The sequence below is a fragment of the Cynara cardunculus genome, assembly GCF_001531365.2.
Source record: "Cynara cardunculus var. scolymus isolate 2C chromosome LG 16, CcrdV1, whole genome shotgun sequence".
In the NCBI taxonomy this organism is placed as follows: Eukaryota; Viridiplantae; Streptophyta; class Magnoliopsida; order Asterales; family Asteraceae; genus Cynara; species Cynara cardunculus.
The window spans coordinates 11,252,369-11,278,647 of record NC_037543.1 but is presented as its reverse complement, the minus strand read 5'-3'; the positions used below and the strand labels follow the sequence as shown (position 1 = coordinate 11,278,647).

The window sequence follows — 26,279 nt, the reverse complement described above, 5'->3', positions numbered from 1 at the left end:
GCTTCAACACCAGCCGCACCACTCATCTGTCAATGAGCAAGGCCGTTCCTTAGCATGTTAAATGTGATATTTTGACAAGGCCTCCGAAATTTTTGGGCCTAAATTTACATGCGTTTAGGGTCTTTTTATCGACTTGTGTAAAGCTATACCCGAAATTATTTAGGTTCAAATCATTAATTGTTTGGTTTTAGGTTCAAATTATTAATGGTTTAGGTTTAGTTTCAGATTGTTAATCGTTTTAGGTTTATTCCATTATTTTCTTAATATATATTATCTGATATCTCATTTTTATAATGTACTCAAAAGTTTTGAATATAGCAGGCCTCCAAATAAATTGGAACGTCCCTACAATAAGATGCATGTGTTGATTACCACCTCCTTGATGACCATGGAACAAGTGCGATAGGGTGCCTCAAAGGGTGGTGTGATACAGGTGTATCCAACAACAACCAACACTCCAACAAAAATCATATGGTTGATATGGATCCTAATCAAGTTATCGTTGTCTTACTAGCAATATCACATTTTGGAAATGTGATCTTTTGAGAAATCCTAGTTGCTACAAAGGATATACCATGCTCCACAAATTAGCCTAGGGGATAGAATTGATCATTTTGGAGCTGGTCATTTTTATATGCTTCCATTAAATAAGATCACATGCACATGCATAATACGTGCGTGTGATTTTAGTTAAAATGTCCCTTAGTTGTTTTAAAGATTGGTAGCCAAGTTTTATAGCCATTTTAAAGCATCATTTTAGAGGGGAACAAGACCAACCATTCTAGAAAGAGGAGCTGATCATTTCCCCTTATAGTTGCTACCCTTTTGCAAACAGAGGTGATGGTTTTTTTTTCTTCTGTTTTTTGGGCCTGTTTGGACAGATTTACTTTTATGTTGTAATTGGCTGACTTTTGTTGTCCTTGAGGGATAAATCTTTATTTTTCAACCTTGGTTTTATTGTGTCTAAGTGGTAAAATGAATTTATGTATGTATTAGAGTGTCCTCCTTGTAAAGAGCAGATTTTGATGAATATGAACATGGAGTTTCTCTCTATTTGTTGAAATCTTCATTTCCTTTATAGATCTTTGATCTTGGTGCTTTGAAGTGTTCCCTTTATCTTTAATCTTGGTGGATTGCTTTCCTTTATAGATTAGAGTGGTGGGTTCTTAATTTCTTTATCTTTAATCTTGGTGGATGTTATTTCTTTTTATAGATTAGAGTGGTGGAATCCTTATCTTGTAATTTTCGTTTTTGTTCCAGCCCCATCATAAGTTTTTTGCCTTCATCCTTAGTTTGTTGTCAAAATACTAGAAAATCACATCAAATTTGGTATTGGAGCTTTTGGTGGTTGTTTTATTTTGAAGAGGGCTTAAAGAAATCTAACCTTGGAACAAGCTCACAATGAACGAAGGGATAGACAAATTGAAGCCTTGCAAGAACAAATGGGTAGGATTCTCCAACTGTTAGAAGAAGGTGGCCCAAGAAGAGATGGTGGAGATGATGGAAATCCTAGAAATCCTAGAAATCATGAATCAAGTGAAGAATCTGAAGAGGTTAACAGATCCTCTAGTGATTCCGGAGTGTCCTCACAACAAAGAAGACGTAAGAAGAGGAAGGATGATTTAGGAGACATAAAAGTTGATCCACCAGAGTTTGAAGGTTCTTCAAACCCTGATGACTATCTTGAATGGGTTCAAACCATGGATAGAATCATTGAAGTTAAAAGTGGTGGTGATTAAGCTTAAGAAGTATGCTTCATTGTGGTATGACAACATGAAGCATGAAAGGGAGCTTAAAGGAAAGAAGAAGATCAAAACCTGGTCCAAGCTCAAAGAATGTATGCAGAAAAGGTTTGTTCCTCATGCTTATAAGCAAGACCTTTACATTCAAATGAGCAACTTAAAACAGGGAACCAAAGAGGTGGTGGACTAGATTAGAGAGTTTGAACAACTCAAAATTCGTACTAATGTAAGAGGCTGAAGAACACACCATTGCAAGGTTTATTGGGAGTCTAAATGCCTCCCTTAGTGAAAAAGTTGAGTTGCATCCTTTATGGACTTTTGAAGGAGCTTGCATATTCGCAATCAAAGTGGAGAAACATTACAAGCCATTTACCAAGCCCACATTTCCTATAAAGAGCACTAGGAAACCGAATTTGCGCACAAGACTTTTAAAGGTAAGGAGAAGATGGGATAAGTATCAATAAAACCTAAGGGGAAGAAATGCTTCAAATTTCATGGGTTTGGGCATTTCCAAGCTCAATGTCCCAATCTAAGAGCTCTTACATTAAAGGAGGTTGAAGACTTGCAAAAAGAGGAAGAATTTGAACAAGAGCCTATTTATGATGAGTCTAATGAATATGAGGTTTTAGGGGCTGATTGTGGTGAAATGTTGGTGGTTAAGAGAGTCATGCACTCTATTGAAGCTCCTAGTATCAAAGCTCAAAGAGATAACATCTTCCATTCAAGGTGCACAGTCAAAGGCAAAGTGTGTGACTTGATAGTAGATGGGGGAAGTTGTGCAAACGCGGCCTCAACCTATATGGTGGATAAGATTGGTCTTTCTACATTGCAACACCCACGTCCTTACAAAATCCAATGGCTTAGCCAAGGGAATGAGGTAAAAGTTACTCGCTAAGTAGTTGTTCCTTTTTCTATCGGTGTTGTTTATCATGATGAGATAAAGTGTGATGTTGTGCCCATGGATGCTTGTCATTTGCTGCTAGGTAGACCTTGGTTGTTTGATAAATATGACTATCACAATGGGCACTTGAACACTTACTCTCTCTATGTGAATGGAAAGAAAATCACCCTTGCCTCATTAAAACCCTATGAATAGTCAAAAGCTGAAAAGGGAAGTAAAAGTGAAAGGGGTTTGTTCATGAATCCAAAGGAGGTGGAAAAGGAGTTAGATGCTGGTGTTTGTGTACTTTTGTTGATAATGTTAGAACATGATGAAAAAAAAAGTGATGATGTCCCTAGTTTGGTGAAGCACTTGTTGATCGAATTTGCTGATGTGTTTCCTAAAGAGTTGCCCCCTGGTTTGCCTCCTATTAGGGGAATTGAGCACCAAATTGACTTGGTTCCTGGTTCAATCCTTCCCAACAAGGCAGACTATAGATGCTCCCCTAATGAGGCCAAGGAATTGCAAAAACAAGTAGATGACTTGGTTTCTCAAGGCTATGTGAGGACTAGTATGAGTACATGTTCTGTTCCAGCCCTTTTGGTTCCAAAAAAAGATGGTACTATGCGTATGTATGTTGATAGTCGAGCCATTAACAACATTACCATCAAATATATGTACCTCATTCCTAGATTGGATGATATGTTGTACGAATTGCATGGTGCTTGTGTGTTTTCTAAGGTTGATCTTTGAAGTGGGTACCATCAACTCGGAATGAAAGAGGGGGATGCATGGAAAACAACCTTTAAAATCAAGGGTGGCCTTTACGAATGGCTTGTTATGCCATTTGGTTTGTCTAATGCTCCTAGTACATTCATGAGGTTGATGAATGAAGTCATGAGGCCATTTATTGGGTTTGATGACATCCCTGTTTACTCCAAATCTGATGAAGAACACTTGGGCCATTTAAGAAGGGTGTTTGATTTATTAAGGAAGCATAAACTCTATGAAAAGATGGAAAAATGTGACTTCATGGTGCCTAGTGTTGTATTTCTTGGCTATGTGGTTTCTAAGCAAGGAATATCTATGGATCCATCCAAGGTGGAGGCAATCAAATCGTGGCCTACTCCAAGTTCCATCATGGAGGTAAGAAGTTTTCATGGCTTGGCTTCTTTTTATAAGAGATTTATCAAAAACTTCTCTAACTTGTTGCTCTTATAATTGATTACCTTAAGAGATGGACTTTTGATTGGTCTAAATCTACCCAAAAAGCATTTGAATTGTTGAAAGAGATGCTTAGTTCAACACTTATACTTGCTTTACCTAACTTTGACATACTTTTTGAACTCGAGTGTGATGCAAGTGGTGTTGGTATTGGGGCTGTTTTGGTTTAAGAAAAATGGCCGGTAGCTTATTTTAATGAGAAGCTTAATGGATCCAAACTAAACTATAACACATATGACAAGGAGTTTTATGCCATTATCCGTGTTGTTGATCATTGGTCTCATTACCTTAAGCCAAAGCAGTTCGTTTTCTTTTCGGATCATGAGGCCCTTAAGTACATTAATGGGCAGCATAAACTCAATTCAAGACATGCTAAGTGGGTTGAATTTTTGCAAATGTTCTCTTTTGCATCCAAACATAAGGTTGGTTCCTCAAATATTGTGGCTGATGCACTCTCTAGAAGACACTCCATGTTGTCCATTGTGGAAGCTCGAGTTTTTGGATTTTCCTTTATCAAGGAACTTTATAAAGATGATCCAGATTTTGCAGCTATCCTCAAGTTAGCCCCAAACAACTCTCGAGGGCCTTATGTTGTTCAAGACATTTTTCTTTTAAAAAACAACCGATTATGTATACCCAAGGGCTCTATACGTGATTTGCTGATTAGAGAAGCTCATGGAGGTGGGTTAGCTGGTTACTTTGGCAATACCAAGGCTTTAGAGATTTTATATGATTATAAATCAAAGTGGATAGCCATCAGGTGCTGTATTACAGGGCTGCATTAGGGCCTACTTGATTTAGCAATCATATATATGTTGAAAGATAAGCTAAACCATTTGGTCGTTGGTAGTTAACTAACGGTTGGACAGTTAGCCGTTAACTTAGTTAAGTTAGTTGGCAATTAGTCGGTTGGTTGGTTTCCCTCTAAAACTGCTCTCCGAATCGTTGTGTTTGTTTCTGATCCATCACGATGGTTGGCTTCCAAGCATCACAACTGTTTTTCTTCTATTTATTGTGTTTTATTCATTTGTTTGTGCAAGTTCAGTTGTATCACTTTTGACATACTTGTGATTAATAAGATTAAGTGTTTGTGTAATTGAGTCTCAATTCTCCAACAGATGGTATCGGAGCCTGCAACACATGGCTTAAAGTTCTGTTAATATCCTACAATCTCAGTTACAAACTCAATTGCCTAAGTTGAATGGAAGAAATTACTTCCATTGGAGTATACAGATGAAAGTGATGTTCGAGTCTCAAGACTTATGGTCGATCATCAAAGAAGGAATCACAGAACTCGAAAACCCCACTGTCCTTATTGCACAACAAACAAATATTTTGAACGAAACAAAGAGAAAAGATAAGAGAGCCTTGTTTCTGATATATCAAGCCGTGGGTGATCACATATTTGAAAGAATATTATCATCATAGGCTGCTAAAGAGGCATGTGAGATGTTGTTCAAATCATATTTAGGAGAGGAAAAAGTGAAGATTGTAAGAGTTCAAACCTTAAGATGTGAGTTTGACAACCTTAAGATGAAGGAAACAGAAACCATAGAAGAATACTACACCAGAGTAATCGTTTTGTTAAATCAGATGAGGTTGAATGGTGAGAGTATCAATGACAGAAGAGTTGTTGAAAAAATTCTTCCCAGCCTTATCAGGAAGTTTGAATATGTGGTTGTTGCCATAGAAGAATCCAAAGATCTATCAAAATTTTCTTTGGAAACTCTTCCAGGCACTCTATAATCACATGAATTACGAATGAAGCAATTTGAAACTCCTCTAACCGAACAGGTCTTCCAAACTCAGTCATCATGGGAACCAAGTACAAGTAACAAACATAAAAGCATTGATACAAGCAGGGAGGAACAAGGATCAGGAGTCTTCAAAGGCAAAGGTAGAGATCCACTATATTAAGAACAAGCTTGTTTGAATGAGAAAAGGAGGAATGCCATGGATTGTGAGATGAAGTCTATTATGAAGAACAACACCTGGGAATTGGTGGATCTACCTAAAGGATAGAAATCCATAGAAGTGAGATGGATTTATAAGACAAAATACAATGAGAAAGGTGAGGTGGACAAGCATAAGGCCTGATTAGTAGTTAAAGGTTACAAACAGCAGTTTGGGATTAACTATCAAGAGGTGTTTGCCCTATGATTAGACTAGAGACTATTCCTTTAATCTTAGCCATTATTGTACAAAAGAATTGGAATGTGCATGAAATGGATGTTAAGTCAGCTTTTCTCAATGGCTACCTTAAAGAAGATGTTTATATTGATCAACCAAGTGGGTACAAAAGAAAAGGTGAAGAACACAAGGTCTGCCACTTGAAGAAAGCTCTTTATGGCCTAAAACAGGCTCCTAGAGCCTGGTATAGCAGAATTGAAGCACATTTCTTTGATCATGGGTTCAAGAAATGCAATTATGAACACACTCTGTTCATCAAGAAATCAGATAATACAATTATCTTGGTTTGTATTTATGTGGATGACTTGGTTTTCACAGGAAACTCTTTGGATATGATAAATGAATTCTAGGAAACAATGAAGATGCATTTTGAGATGACAGATTTGGAGCTGCTACACTACTTCTTGGGGATAGAAGCAACACAAGGTACACATTGTATTTCAATATCCGAAAAGAAATATGCTAAAGATTTGCTTTTGAGGTTTAATATGGAAGACTCTATCATTGCTGCTACTCCTCTAGAATTTGGTTTAAAAAAGATGTTGATTCCACACTTTATCGTAGCTTGGTTGGATGTCTCATGTACCTCACAACAACACGCCCTGACATAATGTTCTCTGTTAGTATGGTTAGTAGATTTATGGAGAATCCTAAGAGAGGACATCGGGAGGCTGCCAAACGAATTTTGAGGTATGTAAAAGGCACTTTAGATCATGGAGTTACATAATCATACTCTCCTGATTTTAAGTTAATAGAGTACAGTGATAGTGACTATTGGGGGTGCATCCTAGATAGCAGAAGTACAACAAGATATATATTCAATTTGGGATCAGGTGCAGTCTCATGGCAATCAAAGAAGTAGAAAGTAGTGGCCTTATCCTCTACTGAAGCAGAATACGTGGCCCTTTCCTCTACAGGTTATCAAGCTCTAGGGCAAGGTTGTCAAGCTCTATGGCTTCGAGGAATCTTGGAAGAATTGGATTTTCCTCAAAGTGAGCCAAAACTGATTTATTGTGACAATAAATCGACTATTGCTTTGACTAGGAACCCTGTTTATCATGGAAAGAGCAAACATATTTAGATCAAATTTCACTTCATGAGGGAACTTATTCAAAACAATGAAGCTGAAGTTGTGTTTTGTAGCACAAAGAATCAGATCGCTAGTATCTTTACGAAGTCTTTGCAACGTGGGTGTTTTACAAAATTGAAGAAGGATTTGGGAGTTGGTATGTTTAGCTTAAGGGGAGATGTTGAAAGATAAGCTAAACCATTTGGTTGTTGGTAGTTAACTAACGGTATGCCAGTTAGCTGTTAAGTTAGTTAAGTTAGTTGGCAGTTAGTCGGTTGGTTGGTTTCCCTCTAAAACTGCTCTCTGAATCGTTTTGTTTGTTTCTGATCCATCATAATGGTTGGCTTCCAAGCATCACAACAGTTTTTCTTCTATTTATTGTGTTTTATTCATTTATTTGTGCAAGTTCAGTTGTATCACTTTTGACATACTTGTGATTAATATGATTAAGTGTTTGTGTAATTGAGGCCCAAATCTCCAACAATATAGGGGGATGGGCTAGGTTGTAATATTGAATGCGTATGGGGTTGGACTTTCATTGCTAAATTTTGTTGCCATTTCGAAATGCTTTATGTACATATAGGCATTCGAATAGTCAGCTATTATGTAGTTGTATGGTTGTACCCCCTTTTTAACTGGGTTGTCTTAGTCTCATTGTATGTTAAAAGTAGTACTAATAGTTGTGGTTATTCTACTTCAGTTATAAAGCCCAAAATTTGTATTAACTTGGGATCCATACAGAAGCATACTAACTTTATCAAGTGAGAGGTGCAAGTCTACTGCAGGTCTGACAACTAGATCCTCCTGATGAGCACGATATATAAAAGAGTTGTACATAAAGAAAGGATTTTTTTTTCATTTCCAAGTTGCATAAAGAATTTCATGCTTTAAATCTATCTTATATATAAAACGAAACGGAAATTTGCATTATGGGAATGTAACCACTACGCCGCACATTGTTTTGTTAAACTATATTGTATTAATTAATTTATGGGAATGTAATCACCACCGACACACCCTCAGGGCCGGCCCTGTGTAATTCGGTACATTTTGCACCTTGGAGGTCTTGTAGGGAAGTTGTGTCACTTCACTTTTCACCTACACGATGTTGGATTTAGCCGGTTAAAAGGTGACAAAATGCTTCATTTATGACCAAACGTTAATTTTGACAACATATTTTTCTAAAATGATAATTGAATAAAATTATGTCGAGTATGTTCACTTTCTATTTATATGCAATTTGTGAACAATACAAGAGAATCGTAACTGAAATCCTCAAGTCAATCGAATAAAATCTTGGTTCAAATCATTAACTTATTGGTTGATAAAAAACCAATGCGACTTTAATGTGTTTGGTTTTCTTATAAATCCTTGTAATTTGTGTAGTAATAGAATAGCTGTTTCCAAAAATCTCTATTTTGTTACAAATATATATATATATATATATATATATATATATAGAGAGAGAGAGAGAGAGAGAGATAGTCAGGTTCATATGAGCATGATACATATTTAAGAAAATAAAAAAATGGTCGAATCACATGTTATTTTACACTAACATCATGTACAAAACACATGTGATTCACTCAACCTTGACATGCGGCCATAGGGTTGCCCGCATACTTTTTTAGCCGTTAATGTAAAATCACATGTGATTTTGTACGTAATTTGATTATTTTCTTAAATAAGTATCATTATCGTATGAACCTATCTCTTTCTCTCTCTCTTTATATATAAATACAACCGAGTGGCATGAGATGGAAGCATAAGATGTGAATATTCAAATTTTAAATTGTGTTGTCATAATTGCTTAACCCACGTTGGCGAGCAAATGAAACATTGACAAATGATGATGTGTATATTAAAAGAGGAAAGGGACAAAAGGAAAGGGACACCTCTGGAAACTAAAAAGATCCGGTTGGTTAGATATGGATAAATCAGCAAATAAAGTACAAAAAGTCTAAATATATTACTACTCAATCAAGTAAAATAAAATCCATAATACGATTAGTAGATACCCGTTCCTCGTACTTATTTATTTAGGTCATGTACATAGTAGCTTATACGGTTATGCAATCATGTTTGAAAACAAAACCAATATGGCATGGTAGAAAGCATGAGATGCCTTTCTGCCATATATTTTGATGTAATATTACCATTAACGTATCCAAATGCAAAAGCAACATGTTCTGTCAAAGATCAAAGTAGAAAGAATGTCATACTACCTGTAGTTGTTAAAGAATGTAATATCACATTGGATCTTAAAGCAATCAGCAAACACGTAAAAAGAAAATGTTGAAATGGTTTCTTGTGAATAAAAATACAAATTTTCTTTCCCTATTTAGAACAATAGTGATGCATGTCAATTTCTTTTTAATATTTTACTTACCTATTTATTTATTTAAGTTAAATTTATAAATATAATAAAAATAATATGATAAAAAAAGAATGAAATACTATTAATTCAAAAATTGTTAAGTGATTATTATTATTATTATTTCATTATTTTATATAATAAATAGATCTTTAACTATGTTCATTATTTTTTATTGGTTATTATTATTATAAAAAGAGATTTTTTAATGTTAATAAAAATGAAATTATCACCTAGGTTGTTTGTTTACCTCTTAATAAAATCTTGTTTGATAAACAATGATGTGTACATTAAAGGAGGTGAGTCTTGTTTGAGGAAAAAAAGTTTGTCTTTTAATGGTTCTGAAACCCTTTGATTTGTATCATGGACATCTCTTAACCATTAAGTGTTCTAATTTCATTGTAAACAATTATCTTTCATTTTTTACTATATCATGAGAGCCTCTTAATCATTATGGACCAAATTATTCAGCAACTGTCAAATAACCCCTTAACTAATATTAAGTTCATTAACATTTTCAAGAAGTAAAAAAAAAATCTTTCAACCACCTCTTCAAAATTTCTTTTCTATATATTTTCATTACAATAATATTTTTGTTATAAATAAAACGTAATACAATTTAAACTAATTTATATTTGAAGTTTTAATAAAAAACGACGAGTTACTATCTAAATTTTTAGAGATTGCTGAAAAATTACAATTATTATTTGAATATTCAAAAACTTAAAGTTACTTTTTAAGTTTTAAAGTTGAAAAAAAATGATGGATTATTTTGCGAATTTTTGAGGTTACTGAAGGAGTAATGATATACTCTATAAAAATATATATAAAATAAAAATTAAGAATTAACATATGAATTTTTAAAGTTTTTATTTGATTTCTCTATGGACAAATCATACGACTATATACAAATGGTTAAAATTTCTAAAATTATAAAATAAATGATGTATATATTTTTTTATAAATAATAAGGCGTAGTCTTTCTAATTTATTGGTTTTAAATTTGATTAATATATAATACAAATAAAAATTATAATTACTACATATTAATAATAGGTAGGGAATGCAAATAACAACCCTTATTTTAAATCTTTTTTTTAACATAATTATGGTTACAATCATGTGGTTTACATTTTTTAATGTATTGGTCCCTTGCTGTTGACTTTACAAAAATTTTCTTGTTAAGTAATTTAATTAGAAGGCATTTTAATCATTATACCAATTTTCTTATTTTGTAGTGCATGTATCCCTCTCGTTGACATTAACAGAAGTTGTTGGAGTAGCTTCAAACTCCACTTGCAACCCTTCTTTTTCTTCCCTACCTCCTACTTCCTCAACCCAAACAAGGTTAAAGAACATGAATTATGTTCACATGGACATAACAAGGACCTCAAGCCTTACACGTCACTGTGAGAACGAGACGTTTTTTTAATGCTTGATATAAGACAATAAATCTGTATGTCATATATATATATATATATATATATACTACATATATAATCATTTAGGTCAATATCTTAATTACAACTCTTAAAACATAAGTTACAATGGTTTTATGCATCAAATTCAAAAAACTCTTAAACACAAGTCACAAAGCATATGGTACAAGCTTTTTATGCATTGACTTTAAGTGACAAATGCAGCAGATAAGGTCAAAAATGTTTTTTTTTACCTTCTTCTTCATGAAATTTCCTGCTCCAATCTCTTCCCCGCCAAACCATTTTGGGTAAGTTTAAAAAGTTTTCTCTATTTTCTTCTTTTCCAGCTTCTTTTTCATGAAATTTTTTGCGCCAAAACCAAAATAGTAAGGTCAGCATACCATTTCTTCGATGGCTGCAAACCTTGCACAAATGGGCGGTTCCAAAAAGTCTTAATCGATGCATATAACCTGAATTTGGAGGTTTTGATTTGTCCACAGCTTCTTCAAAACCCGAGCAATTTCTCTGAGGTATTCACTTGGTTCTTCTTGTTGATAATTTTGATCTATGATTCTCTTCTCTTCCTGCTGTTTCCAAAAATAAATAATGAAGTAAATAATGAATACTTCATGTTGATAATTTTGATATTTTTTTCCCATGAGAGTGAATCAGATTTTGAGGAAAGACTCAACGATTTGATCACGTATATGTATGGAGGTCTTTCTTTTGGTGTTGAGATCTTCATTTGTAAGAGCAACTCCAACCTTCACACAAAAAAAAAAAAAACCAAAACACCAAATCTGGTGGGACCATAAAAAAAAAAAAAAACTCAACTCTAATCACACTTTAAAAAACACTAAATTTGTGGACCCCACATTAAAATAACATATTTTATTTACTATTTTTAATAACAATATTTATAATTTGTAATAGATATTATAATAATAAATAATTAGTAATTWATTTATTTAATGAAGAAATGTTAAAATAAAAACGATAAAAATTGTAATTAATAAATTTTATATTTAAAAAGATTACATTAGTTCAAATAGCACAAATTAAAAAAAAACACATAAATAATACTAATTCTCCGAGTTAGTATATTCGTCCCAGAAATGATCAATTAATGCATTACAAAGTTCAAAGTGAGCATCTTTATCCTTGATCTTTTTGTGTCGAGCAAGAAACTGTTCAAGTCCACCATCGTTCATCATCTCAACTCCCACGTCTTGCACTTCACTTCGTTCTTCAATTGGTGCATTAATATCACGTTCATCTACTATGATCATATTGTGCATAATGATGCACGAAGTCATTATATCATGCAATATTTCCTTCCTCCATAATCGTGCAGGTCATGCTACTATTGCAAACCTTGATTGCAATACGCCAAATGCATGTTCTACGTCTTTTCTATATGCTTCTTGTTTCTTTGCAAAATATTGTTTTTAGGGCCACGTAGATCGTGAATAGATTGAACAAGAGTGGCTCATTTTGGATATATGCCATCAACTAAATAATAACACATATTATATGATTTGTCTTTGATGATATAATTTGCAGGAAGAGCAGTACCTGCTACAAGATTTGCAAAAAGATGGGAGCACTCCAACACATTATGTCATTGTGGGACCCCGGTAAACCAAAATATGCACGCCATATCCAAAGATCATAGTCAGCTACAGCTTCTAGAATAATACTTGGAGATTTACTACGACAGGAATAATTTCCTCCCCAACCGGTTGGACAATTCTTCCATTTCCAATGCATACAATCTAGACTACCTAACATTCCTGAAAAACCTCGTTGTTCTCCAACTTGGAGTAGTCGTGCCACATCATTATAATTGGGTGTTCGGAGATAGCAGTTCTCCAAACACCTCCACGATGGCACGACAAAATCGCTTCAAAGCTTCTAAAACCGTCGATTCGCCTATTTTAACGTACTCATCTGTAGCATCTGCAGCCATGCCATATGCCAACATTCAAAATACAGCAGTAACTTTTTGATAACGGGACAACCCAAGTTTGCCGCATCCATCCCTTCGTTGGAGAAAGTAGTTGTCATGACTTTGGATAGCATCCAAAATACGAAGAAATAAAGTACAACTCATTCGGAATCGTCGACTAAACATCGACTCAGGAAATCGAGGATTTTTAAAAAAAAATAATCATTGAAGAGATTGCGGTCGACATTTTCCCGATCGCAATTGATAACTATATGGCCAGGAATAGAACCACGATAAGATACATGATTGTTTTGAGCATAATTTCGGATATAATTATCCATTTCAGACGCTAGATTGAATGCCTCGACCATTAGTTCGGCATTAGTATTATCAAAAGCATCATCATCTGAATACAAATTATCAGCCATTTGAGTGGTATTTCTCAACAAAGAAGATTGCAAAATATAGTTGAGATCTTTTTTTATAGCTGTGATTCAAGTTTTATAGTGAGAATCAGTGGTGTTGTCAATTCTCACCAGACTTTTCAGAAGAATCTTGCCAGACTTTTCAAAAGAATCTTGCCAGACTTTTCAGAAACCAGACTTTCAGAAGAATCTTACAAGTGTGTTGTCTAATCTGTCTTCATTTGGAGTGAACTGAAAATTTTGTGTATAAATAGGGGGTGAGTCGGTAAGCTAAATTACACACATTTTCATTGAGATATTACCAGCCTTTTCATAAAAATGTCTTCAACAATCTGAACTTCATCCTACAAAGATAACGAAGACATACAACTATGTTGCTGTTATCTTGATATAACTCAAAATCCAATAGTAGGTAGAAACCAATCAAGAGATAAGTTTTGTTCAAGGGCAGAAACTCTTTATCACCAAACCGAACCGTTCGCAAACAATCCTCGACCAAGAAGATCATTGGAAACGAGAATGTCTTGCATTCTAAAAGCTTGTAAAAAATTGCAAGGGTGTATCAATTAAGTTGAATGAGGAATCCAAGTGGTGCTTCTGAACAACATATCGTAAGTATTTATTGTTTTAGTTGATCATTGTTTTATTAATTTAAATATAATGTGTATTTTTCATAGATGAACGAAGCGAAAGAGATGTTAAAACTTGACGGATCCTATAAGAAGGGTTTTAAGTTTGATCATGTCTGGGACATCTTGAAAGACTCCGAGAGTTTATCAAATGTCACTGCATCAACTTAGTATCAACGACAAAGTCCTTATCAATCACCTTCTTCCGGTCCTGGTTCATCATCTGGGACAGATGCCGGTTTACCGTCGTTGACTATTCACGACGCAGAAGGTACTCAAAGACCAATTGGTGTGAAAAAGGAAAAATCAAGGCTCCAATCTGATAATAAGCTAGAGACCTTATTCAAGGCTAGTAAAAAATGAGCAAACAAATAGCCAAAAGCAATGAAGTTATGATGCGAAGGAATGAGCTTCAAGCTCATAAACTTGCATTAGAGTCAAGGTTGGCGGATGACAAACTTATGTTCACCGATCTAAACTCTATCACTGATCCTGTGTGGTATGAGTTCATAAAAAATGAGAAAATTCGAATAGCGAGAGAGAGAGCGGAACCTAGGTTCATATGTTTGGACAAGGATCATAATTCGTATCATCTCAATATCGAGTATCTCAACATCAACAATTTGGAGGAGCTCAAGACCAAGCCGAAGGATCTCATAACGTAGCAGGAAGCTTTAGTCAGTTTATGCCTAGCGGAGACGATTGGACCCTTTAATTTATGTATTTTAGTTTTTAAAATTTACATTAATAAACTATGTTTATGTTTATCCGGTATCATATTTGTGTTTTTAATAACTTATTATATATATATATATATATATATATATATATATATATATTTACATAATAAATATAAAAACCTAAAACATAATATTTGTAATTATTTATTTATAATTTATTAAAAAACTATTTATTTAAGAAAAGGTGGTGGGGACCACCCTTTTGGCAAATGTGCCGTTCATCTCCTTCACGACAAATATACCTTTTATTTCCTTCCTCCGACAAAACGTTGGTGTTTTTGGCGTGCGATTGGATCCAAGAGAACGGCAAAACTAGGGTTTTGTCGTTCGATTGGAGTTGGCAAAAAAGATTGGAGTTGGCAAAACCCTAGTTTCTAAGCTTGAAGCTCATTCCTTCGCATAATAACTTCATTGTTTTTGGCTATTTGTTTGCTCATTTTTTTTACTAGCCTTGACTAAGGTCTCTAGCTTATTATCATATTGGAGCCTTGATTTTGCCTTTTTGACACCAATTGGTCTTTGAGTACCTTCTGCGTCGTGAATAGTCAACGATGGTAAACCGACATCTGTCCCAGACGATGAACCAGGACCAGAAGAAGGTGATTGATAAGGACTTTGTCGTTGATACTGAGTTGATGCAGTGACATTTGATAAACTTTTGGAGTCTTTCAACATGTCCCAGACATGATTAAACTTAAAACCCTTCTTATAGGATCTGTCAAGTTTTAACAGCTCTTTCGCTTCGTTCATCTATGAAAAATACACGTTATATTTAAATTAATAAAACAATGATCAACTAAAACAATAGATACTTACGATATCTTGTTCAGAAGCACCACTTGGATTCCTCATTTCAACTTGATTGATACACCCTCACAATTTTTCGCAAGCTTTTAGAATGCAAGACATTCTCATTTCCAATGATCTTCTTGGTCGAGGATTGGTTGCGAACGGTTCGGTTTGGTGATAAAGAGTTTCTACTCTTGACCAAAACTTATCTCTTGATTGGTTTCTACCTATTATTGGATTTTGAGTTATATCAAGATAACAGTGACATAGTTGTATGTCTTCGTTATCTTTGTAGGATGAAGTTCGGATTGTTGAAGACATTTTTATGAAAAGGCTGGTAATATCTCAATGAAATTGTGTGTGATTTAGCTCATCGACTCACCCCCTATTTATACACAAAATTTTCAGTTCACTCCAAATGAAGACAGATTAGACAACACTCTGGCAAGATTCTTCTAAAAAGTCTGGCAAGATTCTTCTGAAAAATCTGGTAAGAATTGACACCACCACTGATTCTCACTATAAAACTTGAATCACAGCTATAAAAAAATATCTCAACTATATTTTGCAATCTTCTTTGTTGAGAAGTACCACTCAAATGGCTGATAATTCGTATTCAGACGATGAGGCTTTTGATAATACTAATGCCCGAACTAATGGTCGAGGCATTCAATCTAGCGTCTGAAATGGATAATTATATCCGTAATTATGTTCAAAACAATCATGTATCTTATCGTGGTTCTATTCCTGGCCATATAGTTATCAATCGTGATCGGGAAAATATCGATCGCAATCTCTTCAATGATTATTTTTCTGAAAATCCTCGATTTCTTGAGTCGATGTTTCGTCGACGATTCTGAATGAGTCGTATTTTATTTCTTCGTAATTTGGATGCTATCCAAAGTCATGACAACTACTTTCTCCAACGAAGGGATGGATGCGGCAAACTTGGGTTGTCCCGTTATCAAAAAGTTACTGCTGTATTTCGAATGTTGGCATATGGCGTGGCTGCAGATGCTATAGATGAGTACGTTAAAATAGGCGAATCGACGGTTTTAGAAGCTTTGAAGTGGTTTTGTCGTGCCATCGTGGAGGTGTTTGGAGAATTGCTATCTCCGAACACCCAATTCTAATGATGTGGCACGACTACTCCAAGTTGGAGAACAACGAGGTTTTCCAAGAATGTTAGGTAGTCTAGATTGTATGCATTGGAAATGGAAGAATTGTCCAACCGGTTGGGGAGGAAATTATTCCGGTCGTAGGAGATCTCCAAGTATTATTCTTGAAGCTGTAGCTGACTATGATCTTTGGATATGGCATGCATATTTTGGTTTACCGGGGTCCAACAATGACATTAATATGTTGAAGTCCTCCCATCTTTTTGCAAATCTTGTAGCAGGTACTGCTCCTCCTGCTAATTATATCATCAAAGGAAAATAATATAATATGGGTTATTATTTAGATGATGGCATATATCCAAAATGGATCACTCTTGTTCAATCTATTCACGATCTACGTGGCCCTAAAAAACAATATTTTGCAAAGAAACAAGAAGCATGTAGAAAAGACGTTGAACGTGCATTTGGCGTATTGCAATCAAGGTTTGCAATAGTAGCAGAACCTGCACGGTTATGGAGGAAGGAAATATTGCCTGATATAATGACTTCGTGCATCATTATGCATAATATGATCATAGAAGATGCACGTGATATTAATGCACCAATTGAAGAACGAAGTGAAGTGCAAGACGTGGAGTTGAGATGATGAACGATGGTGAACTTGAACAGTTTCTTGCTTGACACAAAAAGATCAAGGATAAAGATGCTCACTTTGAACTTCGTAATGCATTAATTAATCATTTGTGGGACGAGTATACTAACTCGAAGAATTAGTATTATTTATGTGTTTTTTTAATTTGTGCTATTTGAACTAATGTAATCTTTTTAAATATAAAATTTATTAATTACAATTTTATCATTTTTATTTTAACATTTCTTCATTAAATAAATTAATTACTAATGATTTATTATTATAATATCTATTACAAATTATAAACATTGTTATTAAAAATAGTAAATAAAATATGTTATTTTAATGTGGGGTCCACAAATTTGGTGTTTTTCTCAGAGTGTGATTTGGAGTTGAGTTTTTTTTTTTTTTTGGTGTTTATAGGCCCACCAGATTTGGTGTTTTTGGTGTTTTTTTTGGTGTGAAGGTTGGAGTTGCTCTTAGTAATCATGTTTGTTCTTTAAATTTTTTGATTTTCTACCCAACCACATCCTTTTTTGTTCCTATTGTTAATTTCACATGATTGTTCTTTAAATTTGGTTTGTTTGTTCTTTAAATTTGTTGGAATGGTGGATTTGGGTTTGTTTTTGGTTGCTGCTAGCCACTTTAAAACATAATATCCAAACTTATAGTCTAACTGTAAAATAAGCAATGACCATCTTGGTGCTTTTTCATGATATTTCAATAGCTTATAGTCTAACTTTAGTCCATGGGCTGTTGCTCTTTGATCTGGCCCATAGGGGTTGTTAACACTGCAGTCAAGTGTTGTGTGTGTACTGTGCTTAAACTGTAATTAATAGCTTTTGAAGGTATGTGGATTTCATGAACACCATAACTCAACCTGCTGTAATGCGTACAAATGTCTAAGAAATTCTGTTGTAAGTCCATATTTAACACTGGTAACAGAACTACCAAAACAACAGGTTATTAATGCATACAGAGGTCTAATCTGTCTCTGTGCACATATATCCTATTGTTCCATATTTTGTCCATGAACATGCATCCAGGCTTTTGTTTTTTTCAATCCATCACTAAACACAACTAAACCTTGTGCCTGCTGCTGCTGTCATGTACACAACTAATACAACAAGTATTTCACAACTAAACCCTATGCCTGTTGCTGCTGTTAATGTATGAGGATTTACATTCTCAAGCCTCATGGTCTTTAGTGCACATGGTCTTGAAGAACAAGCAAGAGTTCAAGGAAAAGCAAACTGGTCCAACTAAATGTGCATATGAATAACATAATAACCTTTTCATTTGCAAGTTGGTCTAACTAAATATGATGTTGTCATGGTGGTATAGTCAAAACAAAAAGTGTTTGTATACATACCTTCCATACATAAGATGTGAAATTTAATTATGCACTTAAACTCTAAATTAAGATATGAGTTTGGTTTAGTATATAAAGTCCTCTTCTATGCTGCTGCTGTCATTGTTTCTCTAGGTTTAGAATTTGCTATATATTTCATCTTGTGAAAAGCAGCTGTTAAATGTCAGATTACATATTCTGTTTTGTTTAGCCATATGCATATGCTTTGATCTAATAACACACACATTGTTCTATCTATGATGACCACTTGGTAAGTTGTCAATCATAACAAGTCTTTGATTTGCAATGAAGTGTCTGTTGCATGAATGAGTTGCTATAAAGAATAACTTTATCCTAAACACAGTTGTTAAGGCATTGGTTGACACACCTGCATTGTCCCTGTGCACATTACCATATGCTGCTGTCATTTTTGGGTTAGATATAGATATAGATAGAAATGAATGAGGATTTACATTCAAGGCAATTAACAGTTGCACAGTGTATGACTTGTTTCTTCATGTGCCTGCTTCCTGCTGTTGACCTACCTAATTAACCATTCCCTATGACTGTTTTCTTCATGTGATTGTTTGCTTTTAACAATGTGTGCTTAACTTGATGAATCCTCTTTTACATCTCTTTGTTGTAACTTGAGCATAAAAGGACCCATGAATGTTAGTAGTAAAAATCCAGTCAAAAGGTTTGGGACTGCATTCTGTTTCTGTTTCAAGTTGAAATAATAAATAAAAGACAATCACTGGTTTTTAGCTTCTTCCATTGCATCTTATACACAACTACAAATCTGCTTGAGCATGTGTTAGCCTCTTTCTAGGTCTGTTTCCAACTTTGGCAAAGCATGCCTATGTAACATAAATGAAAAATAGTTATGCAACTTGCACTGAAAATGAAAAAAAGTTATGCAACATTAAGCATGGAGCGTTAGTGCACAAGGATCAATATAAAAACTTGTAAAGTCATTTTTAATTCTTTGTTTCCAAAAGTAAATAATGAAGTTTTTGTTGTGAGGTCGTTCTAATGGGAATGCCCATGGGAATGAAAAAGTAAATAATGAATTCTTTGGTGGTGAAGGCGTTCTAATGGGAATGCCCATGGGAATGAAATTTTTGTTGCTCCTCAATCTAATGGGAATGCCAATGGGAATGAAGCTTTATGAAATGCTTTCTCTTCCTACTGTTTGTAAATAATGAAGTTTTTGTTGCTCCTCAAATGTCACCAAAATCTTCAAGGTGTATGTAATGTTGCAGTCTTAAGATTCCTATTTTCTTTAGGTTGTTAATGACTTGTTGAATCCATCAGGACAAATTTAAGAATCAGGGAGGATAGTCAGGTAACTTTTTCGTATATCACGTTGATGCTTGCTTTCTCATGTTGTCTCCATACAATGTCAATGTCCAAATTAATCAGTGTTGGAATATTCAACTTGAATCACAATTAACCGTGTGGCACATGAAGTGACATTTAGGCAATATATACCTTCTGGTGTTGTTTCATAATGTGTTTTTTTCACATGTAATTTTTGAAATCCAACATATATGCAAATTTTCATCTAATAACCAGAAAGCCTCCTAAGTCTACATAGGCGTCACATGCCAGAAAATTCTGAAGTCCTGTCCTTTTATTTTGTATTCTTCTCTGCCAAGTTTCTCTGTCAAAGGGGACGTTGGTTTCTACTTCTTCCTATTCCATTCTTTATTTTCTTCTTCGTGTGTATTTGTCTCTTCTATTTGCTTATGTTGCATATCTGCACTGACTGTTGCTTATTGTTCAGTTGGTCTCAATATCTTTTAGGGTATTTATTTATGTCTACATAGGATGAGACATGTTAATAGAGTTTGATCAACAACTTTTTGATGTATCGCTTTGGTATGGGTTTAGATGTTCCAACGACATTTCTTTGTTAAGTTATTTATCAATTTTATTTAAAGAATATCTACATGTACATCCACATGTGTGCACTATGCACAAGCCCACAACTGAATTGTAGTTAAAACACCAAATCCATGCACCCATGTGTGTGCTTCTTATATAAGCAGCGAATATCTACTTCTTTATATATATAGGTAAGACAGTAAATAAGAACCAAAGATTGCAATCAGTCAGGTCTTACATCAAAACAAAACAAAAACTAGAATCAAGCATTCCAACTTTAAATAGACCTACAAAATTCATACTAGACATGCAATTGAAACAGCCATCATCCTGTTCAAAACAATACAAGTTTGAATGTGAACGACAATTTCCTGACCTTTTTCTGACTGTGAGTTTCCCATTCTCTGCATTTTTTAACAACTTGAGAAATTCAAAAATAGTACAAGGTGAAGACCAAAGGCAAGCCATTTGACAGCTTGTAATACCTTTTAAACTACCATTGGTGTTTTCTGGTTGCTTCAAGTCCAGGACCTGTATGAGCCTGTAACCAAGACGAACTGACAGTGTACTTAACAAAGCACCACCGGCAATGAGAATCCAGTTTGGCCCTTGACCCTGAAACTTCTTTGACCTCTATGCACCCAACATCTCATTGGTATTCAGTTTCATATTTATGTGCTACTGACGGGTTCTATGGTTTTGGTTTTGCATCAAAGCTTAGGTGGATCATCTATTGAGGTTTGTTTGTGGATCTTTTAACTTAATCTGTTTGTTAGCGTTGTAATTACACAAAAAGTAATGAACTTTGCAATTTTGGTCTCCATTATCTAATTACCATGCCACCACTTATACGAAGTTCTGGAAAATGTCCAATTGACATCATGTTCTAAGGCTCCATCAAATGTAGTCCAATTTTACGTGGAAGTCTAAACAAGCAACATGTATGTTTCTTAAAGAGTCTTGATTGTTTATTTGAATTTAGATGGCATAGTATTTAAAACATTCTTGACAATATTTTTTGATTTTGATTTTGCTCTTTTCACAGTTTTCTGACCTGGTTAGGTTCCTTTTTCTTCTGTATGTGTCATGATTTGGTCATAATTTTGTGGTAGTTCTTTTTATATGCATGGTGTGTATTAAGCTGTGTGAACAGGATGCATGGTTCTTTCACCATGGAAGTCTCAACAGTAAGGATGTTGATACCATTACTGTATGTATCCTTTTACTTTACTGCATAAATTCAAAAGATTTTGAACCCCATTACTGTATGTATCCTTTTACTAAAGGATTCCTTCAAATCACTTCCTTATCTCCTAGATCAATATTATCTCCTATTTTTAAGGGCCTTCCTTATTTTTCTATATACCTTATGTATTTATATCCTTGTCTTCTTTGTCAATTATGATAATAAAAACATACAACCAGATTTGGTACCATTGAATTTCTAGATGGTATCAGAGCAGTTCTAAGAGAATTATCAAAATCTAATCGGTAACCACCATGTCTACCGAGAAGGATCCGAAGGAAGGGGGTGACGAGAGCGCCTCTAACTCGAACTCTCCCTATTACATACATGCCTCGGATTACCCTAGGCAAATGCACATCAATGACATTCTCACAGACAACAATTACGACGATTGGTCACAGGAGATGCTGAACTTTCTATTCGCCAAAAACAAAGTAGGGTTCATCGATGGCACTATTAAGAAGCCCGAGAAGACGTCCTAAAATCACATGGCATGGATGCGATGTGATGCTTTGGTGAAGGGATGGCTCACCACGGCCAATGAAAAGAACATACGAAGCAGTGTAAAGAATGTGAACACGGCTTCAGAAATCTTGTCTGATCTTCGCGAGAGGTTTGGCAAGGAAAGTGCGCCTAGGGTGTACGAATTGAAACAACAGATCGTCTTCACACAACAAGATGGAACTTCCATATCAACTTATTACATGAAGCTTCGAGGTCTCTGGGATGAAAGTCAATCTGTCCTACCTACACCCCATTGCACTTGCCACGAGTGCACCTGCCACAGGTGCACCTATGGGCTTGGAAAGCGATTGACCGAGCATCAAGAAAAAGAAAAGTTATATGAATTCCTAATGGGTCTAGATGTTGAATTCACTGTAATTAAAACACAGATCCTGGCAATGCAACCAATATCGGCTTTGGGAACGGCCTAACACCTTGTTGCAGAACACGAACGACAAAGAAGCATCTCAGCCGATAAGAAAGCCTTATCAGATGCTGCTGCTTTTAAGGCATACGTACCCACGTGACATGAAGGTGGCCAGAATCAACAACGAGACAGGTACAATCAAAGGGGAGCAAAACGTGGTGAAGAGGTGGAAAACTGCAGTTTTTGTGGCAAAACGGGCACAATCGAGACGGGTGTTTCAAGAGAATAGGGTATCCAAAATGGTGGCCAGGAAAAACAAAGGGTGACAAAGGAAAAGCAAGGGCAGCATGCATCGAAACCAAGTCAAGTCACATACCCGGCCTCACTAATGAACAATATGAAGCCTTCTTGAAGCATTTTGCAAACTCCAATAAAGTCACCAACAAAGAGATGCAACAAGAAGTTAACATGGAAGGTAAGTTAAACCAAGACGGGGATTAGTTTGTGGACTCGGGGGCTACCGAACACATAACCTACAGAACCGACATCCGTGATAATAAAAGAAAAGTTCCTTGCGAAGTCCCTTTTATTATGCCAAATGGTGAAGCCGTTCCCGTCGAGGGAAGAGGTGATTACACTCAACCAAGAGGAGCCAAAATAAGAGGGGTCCTACATGTTCCGACTTTTAACTGCAATTTATTATCTGTTAGCCAATTGACGAAGAACCTTCAATGTCCAGTGACCTTCTTTCCTGACTTTTGTGTTATGCAGGGGTTGCGCTCGAGGAACTTGATTGGTGCGGATAATTGCACGAGAGGTCTGTACCGAATGGGAATATTTGAAGGTGAAAGGAAGGCAATGATGACGACTGTTGATACATGGCACAAGAGATTGGGACATGCATCTGAAGATAAACTTGCTCAAGTAGATTGTAACACCCTCATTTTTTATATATGAGTATGTCACGTAATCTGAAACATATTTCTAAATAAATACTCCAAAAGACGGCTAAAATAAAACCGTTTAAACCGTTTACAACGGAAGTCTTTGAATCAACCAAAAATTAACTTAAGTTCTAACCCACCTCATACCAGGTTAAGTTACAAAAGATCGACACAACGCTGCTAAACAAGAGACTAAAAATAAAATGACAATTAGCAACTCCCTAAGCGTGTCCTTTGCCCTTATTCAACCTCGAACTACCTGGCCCTGAGATGTATACTATAGTCAGCTTATAAAGCTCAGTGAGTTCATGGTTTGCGTGAATAAAATCATATATTGATATATATATATGGCATATATGCATGCTTTATAATAAAAGTCACAGCTTAAAGGAAAATATATGTGTAAAACACTGAAAATAAGAGATCTCATATAATGYTTAGTCGGGTATGGGTCATTTAGTCACAAACACGCCCTGGGTTGATATTTCAATCTTAATTGATCACCCACTTGTCCGGGTAGTGTTTTATATTGGTCGTGACTTACTGGTCAAATGCCCACCYTTAAATCATAAAACTTTAATATGGAATAGCATGCTAGAGTTATTCGAAAACTGATTAAACACATAGCATGCAACCATTCACAAAATAACATACATGTAAAATATAHCATAACATGTGTGTAATTGAAATATCATGCATACGTACACAACATCAACAATTTATATCATGCAAAAATAATTTGTACTTAGATATGCATCCCAGTGAAATCTCATGAAGACTCACCTGATAACGAAGACTGTTTAACTAATGTCGTTGACTGGTAACCTACAATTATAATAGCGAATAGCATACAAATTATCAATTTCTCCCAAAGGCTAACATAAAAGTCAACTTATGGTCAACTACGTCGACTAAGGTCGACCTTGGTCAACTATGCTTAAGAACGCTCCTCACATCAATTAAAATTATAGGAACCGCGAGTTCCAACATAAGGTGTATCGCCTAGCAGTATATCTTAAAACGACATCATAAACGTGATTATTAAGTTATCTATTATATGATAGACATGTTAATAATTGCATATTTCGAGTTAAAAACGTCCTAATAAATTTACAACTCGTGTAACACTTCGTATTGTCAATTACTCATTTTATAACTCCATAAAATCATTTTTTATAAAATAAATGTCTTATGACGAAAACGTCTCGTTTAAGATTTGTATGTAAGTAAAGGTGACAACATGTCACACACTTATAAATAACGGCCGTTCCATAACTTCAAAGTTCAACATAATTAATACTCGAAATAATGTGAGAATACCAATTTTCCAAGTCTAGTGGCATTTCGGTAATTTTATTAAGCAATACTCAAAGTATTGTTAAAATATTGATTCCCTAATTGTGAGGTCATTTTGGTAATTTCACGAGGATAATAATCAAAATAAGACATAGATACCAATTCCCAATACATAGGGTCATTTCGGTAGTTTATAAGGCAAATACGTAAAGTATCGCTAAAATAATTTTCCATATTGTAGGGTTATTTTGGTAATCTTCATAAGGATTTTATCCAAAATAGAACTTAGATACCAATCCCAAGACATTGGGTCATTTCGGTAATTTATAAAGCAAATAGGTAAAGTATTGCTAAAATACCGATTTATAAATATAAGGTCGTTTTGGAAATTTTATAAAGATAATAATATAAAAATGAAACTCATAAACGAATCCCCAAGATATATGGTTATTTCGGTAAATTTTGGAAGCAAATACGCAAAGTATTGTTAAAATACCGATTTTCCATTTATAGGGTCATTTTGGTAAATAAACGAGATAAGTAATCAAAAAAATGAGGTCAAATTTTGCATTTTACAAAATACAAACAAACTTAATAAAAGTCTCATAAAAAAAATTATGGAGAAAATTATTTCTGGAAATTAAAGGGACTAAATGCTAAATTTCTGAAACTTAAATATTTAGTGTATAATAATAATATCGGTGCTTAATAAATAACAAAACGCATACTTAGTCTACTGGTTAACGTTTGACACTTCTTGGCTGAGTTCGCGGGTTCGAGTCCTGGCCTCAGCATGCGCCCCTAAATCCTCTATCTTTTTTCTAGTGTAGAGGAGGCGTGCAGCCCGTCACCAAGCCCAGGCGTGTATACCAGACCCAGCCCAATAACAGCAGCCAAAAACAGCAACTAACAACCAGCCATGGCTGCACATTTGAAGCTTTTCAACATCGAAAATAACTCATTTTTTGACATTTTTTTCTCAATCTTTTTGCACCAAACTCTTGGTAATATTTTTACCATCATTTTAACATAAAGAACATAATTTTTCGTTAAGAGATGAGTTCCATTTACTCATTTAAAGTTTTAGTTTTAAACTAAACCGAACGAAAYTTTAAACTTCAAAATCAAACCATAAAACACAAAATCTGGAAYGTGAGGCTACYARGGTTCTATAGAGGACTTAAAAACGAAGCTAACCATATAAAGAACATGAATTTTAGTTGAGTATTTTACCTTTAATCGACGAAAAACGAAGATTTTTGGCTTGAACTTCAACTCCGGTTTTCTCCTTCAAAACTCCACGAAAATCCGAGTGGTTTCGAGCTAAATGAAGAAGAAGACGAGACCTACTTAAATCTGGTCTTATTTGGCTTATTCGTTGACCAACTAAGCCAATAGAAGCTCTCTAAACATTTCATTGAAAAATCGTTTTCAAATTTTCAGAGTTTGTACTATTTACAAAACAGGTCCCTCAAAGTTGGACCACTTTTCACCAGACTCTACCCCT

The 26,279-nt window shown here is 34.9% G+C and overlaps 1 protein-coding gene and 2 pseudogenes across 1 annotated transcript; 1 reads left to right on the top strand and 2 right to left on the bottom strand.

The window, feature by feature from the left end:
• Positions 1-11,979: 11,979 nt before the first annotated feature.
• Positions 11,980-13,273, bottom strand: LOC112528999 (annotated as a pseudogene).
• Positions 13,274-15,047: 1,774 nt separating this feature from the next.
• On the bottom strand, positions 15,048-15,491 carry LOC112528997. The gene is made up of 2 exons (XM_025140080.1): positions 15,456-15,491; positions 15,048-15,389 (listed from the first exon to the last, which is right to left on the bottom strand). The coding sequence occupies exons 1-2, from the start codon at positions 15,489-15,491 to the stop codon at positions 15,048-15,050; spliced, it is 378 nt and encodes a 125-aa protein (XP_024995848.1).
• A 581-nt stretch (positions 15,492-16,072) lies between these two features.
• On the top strand, positions 16,073-17,192 carry LOC112528996 (annotated as a pseudogene).
• The last annotated feature ends 9,087 nt before the right edge of the window (positions 17,193-26,279 follow it).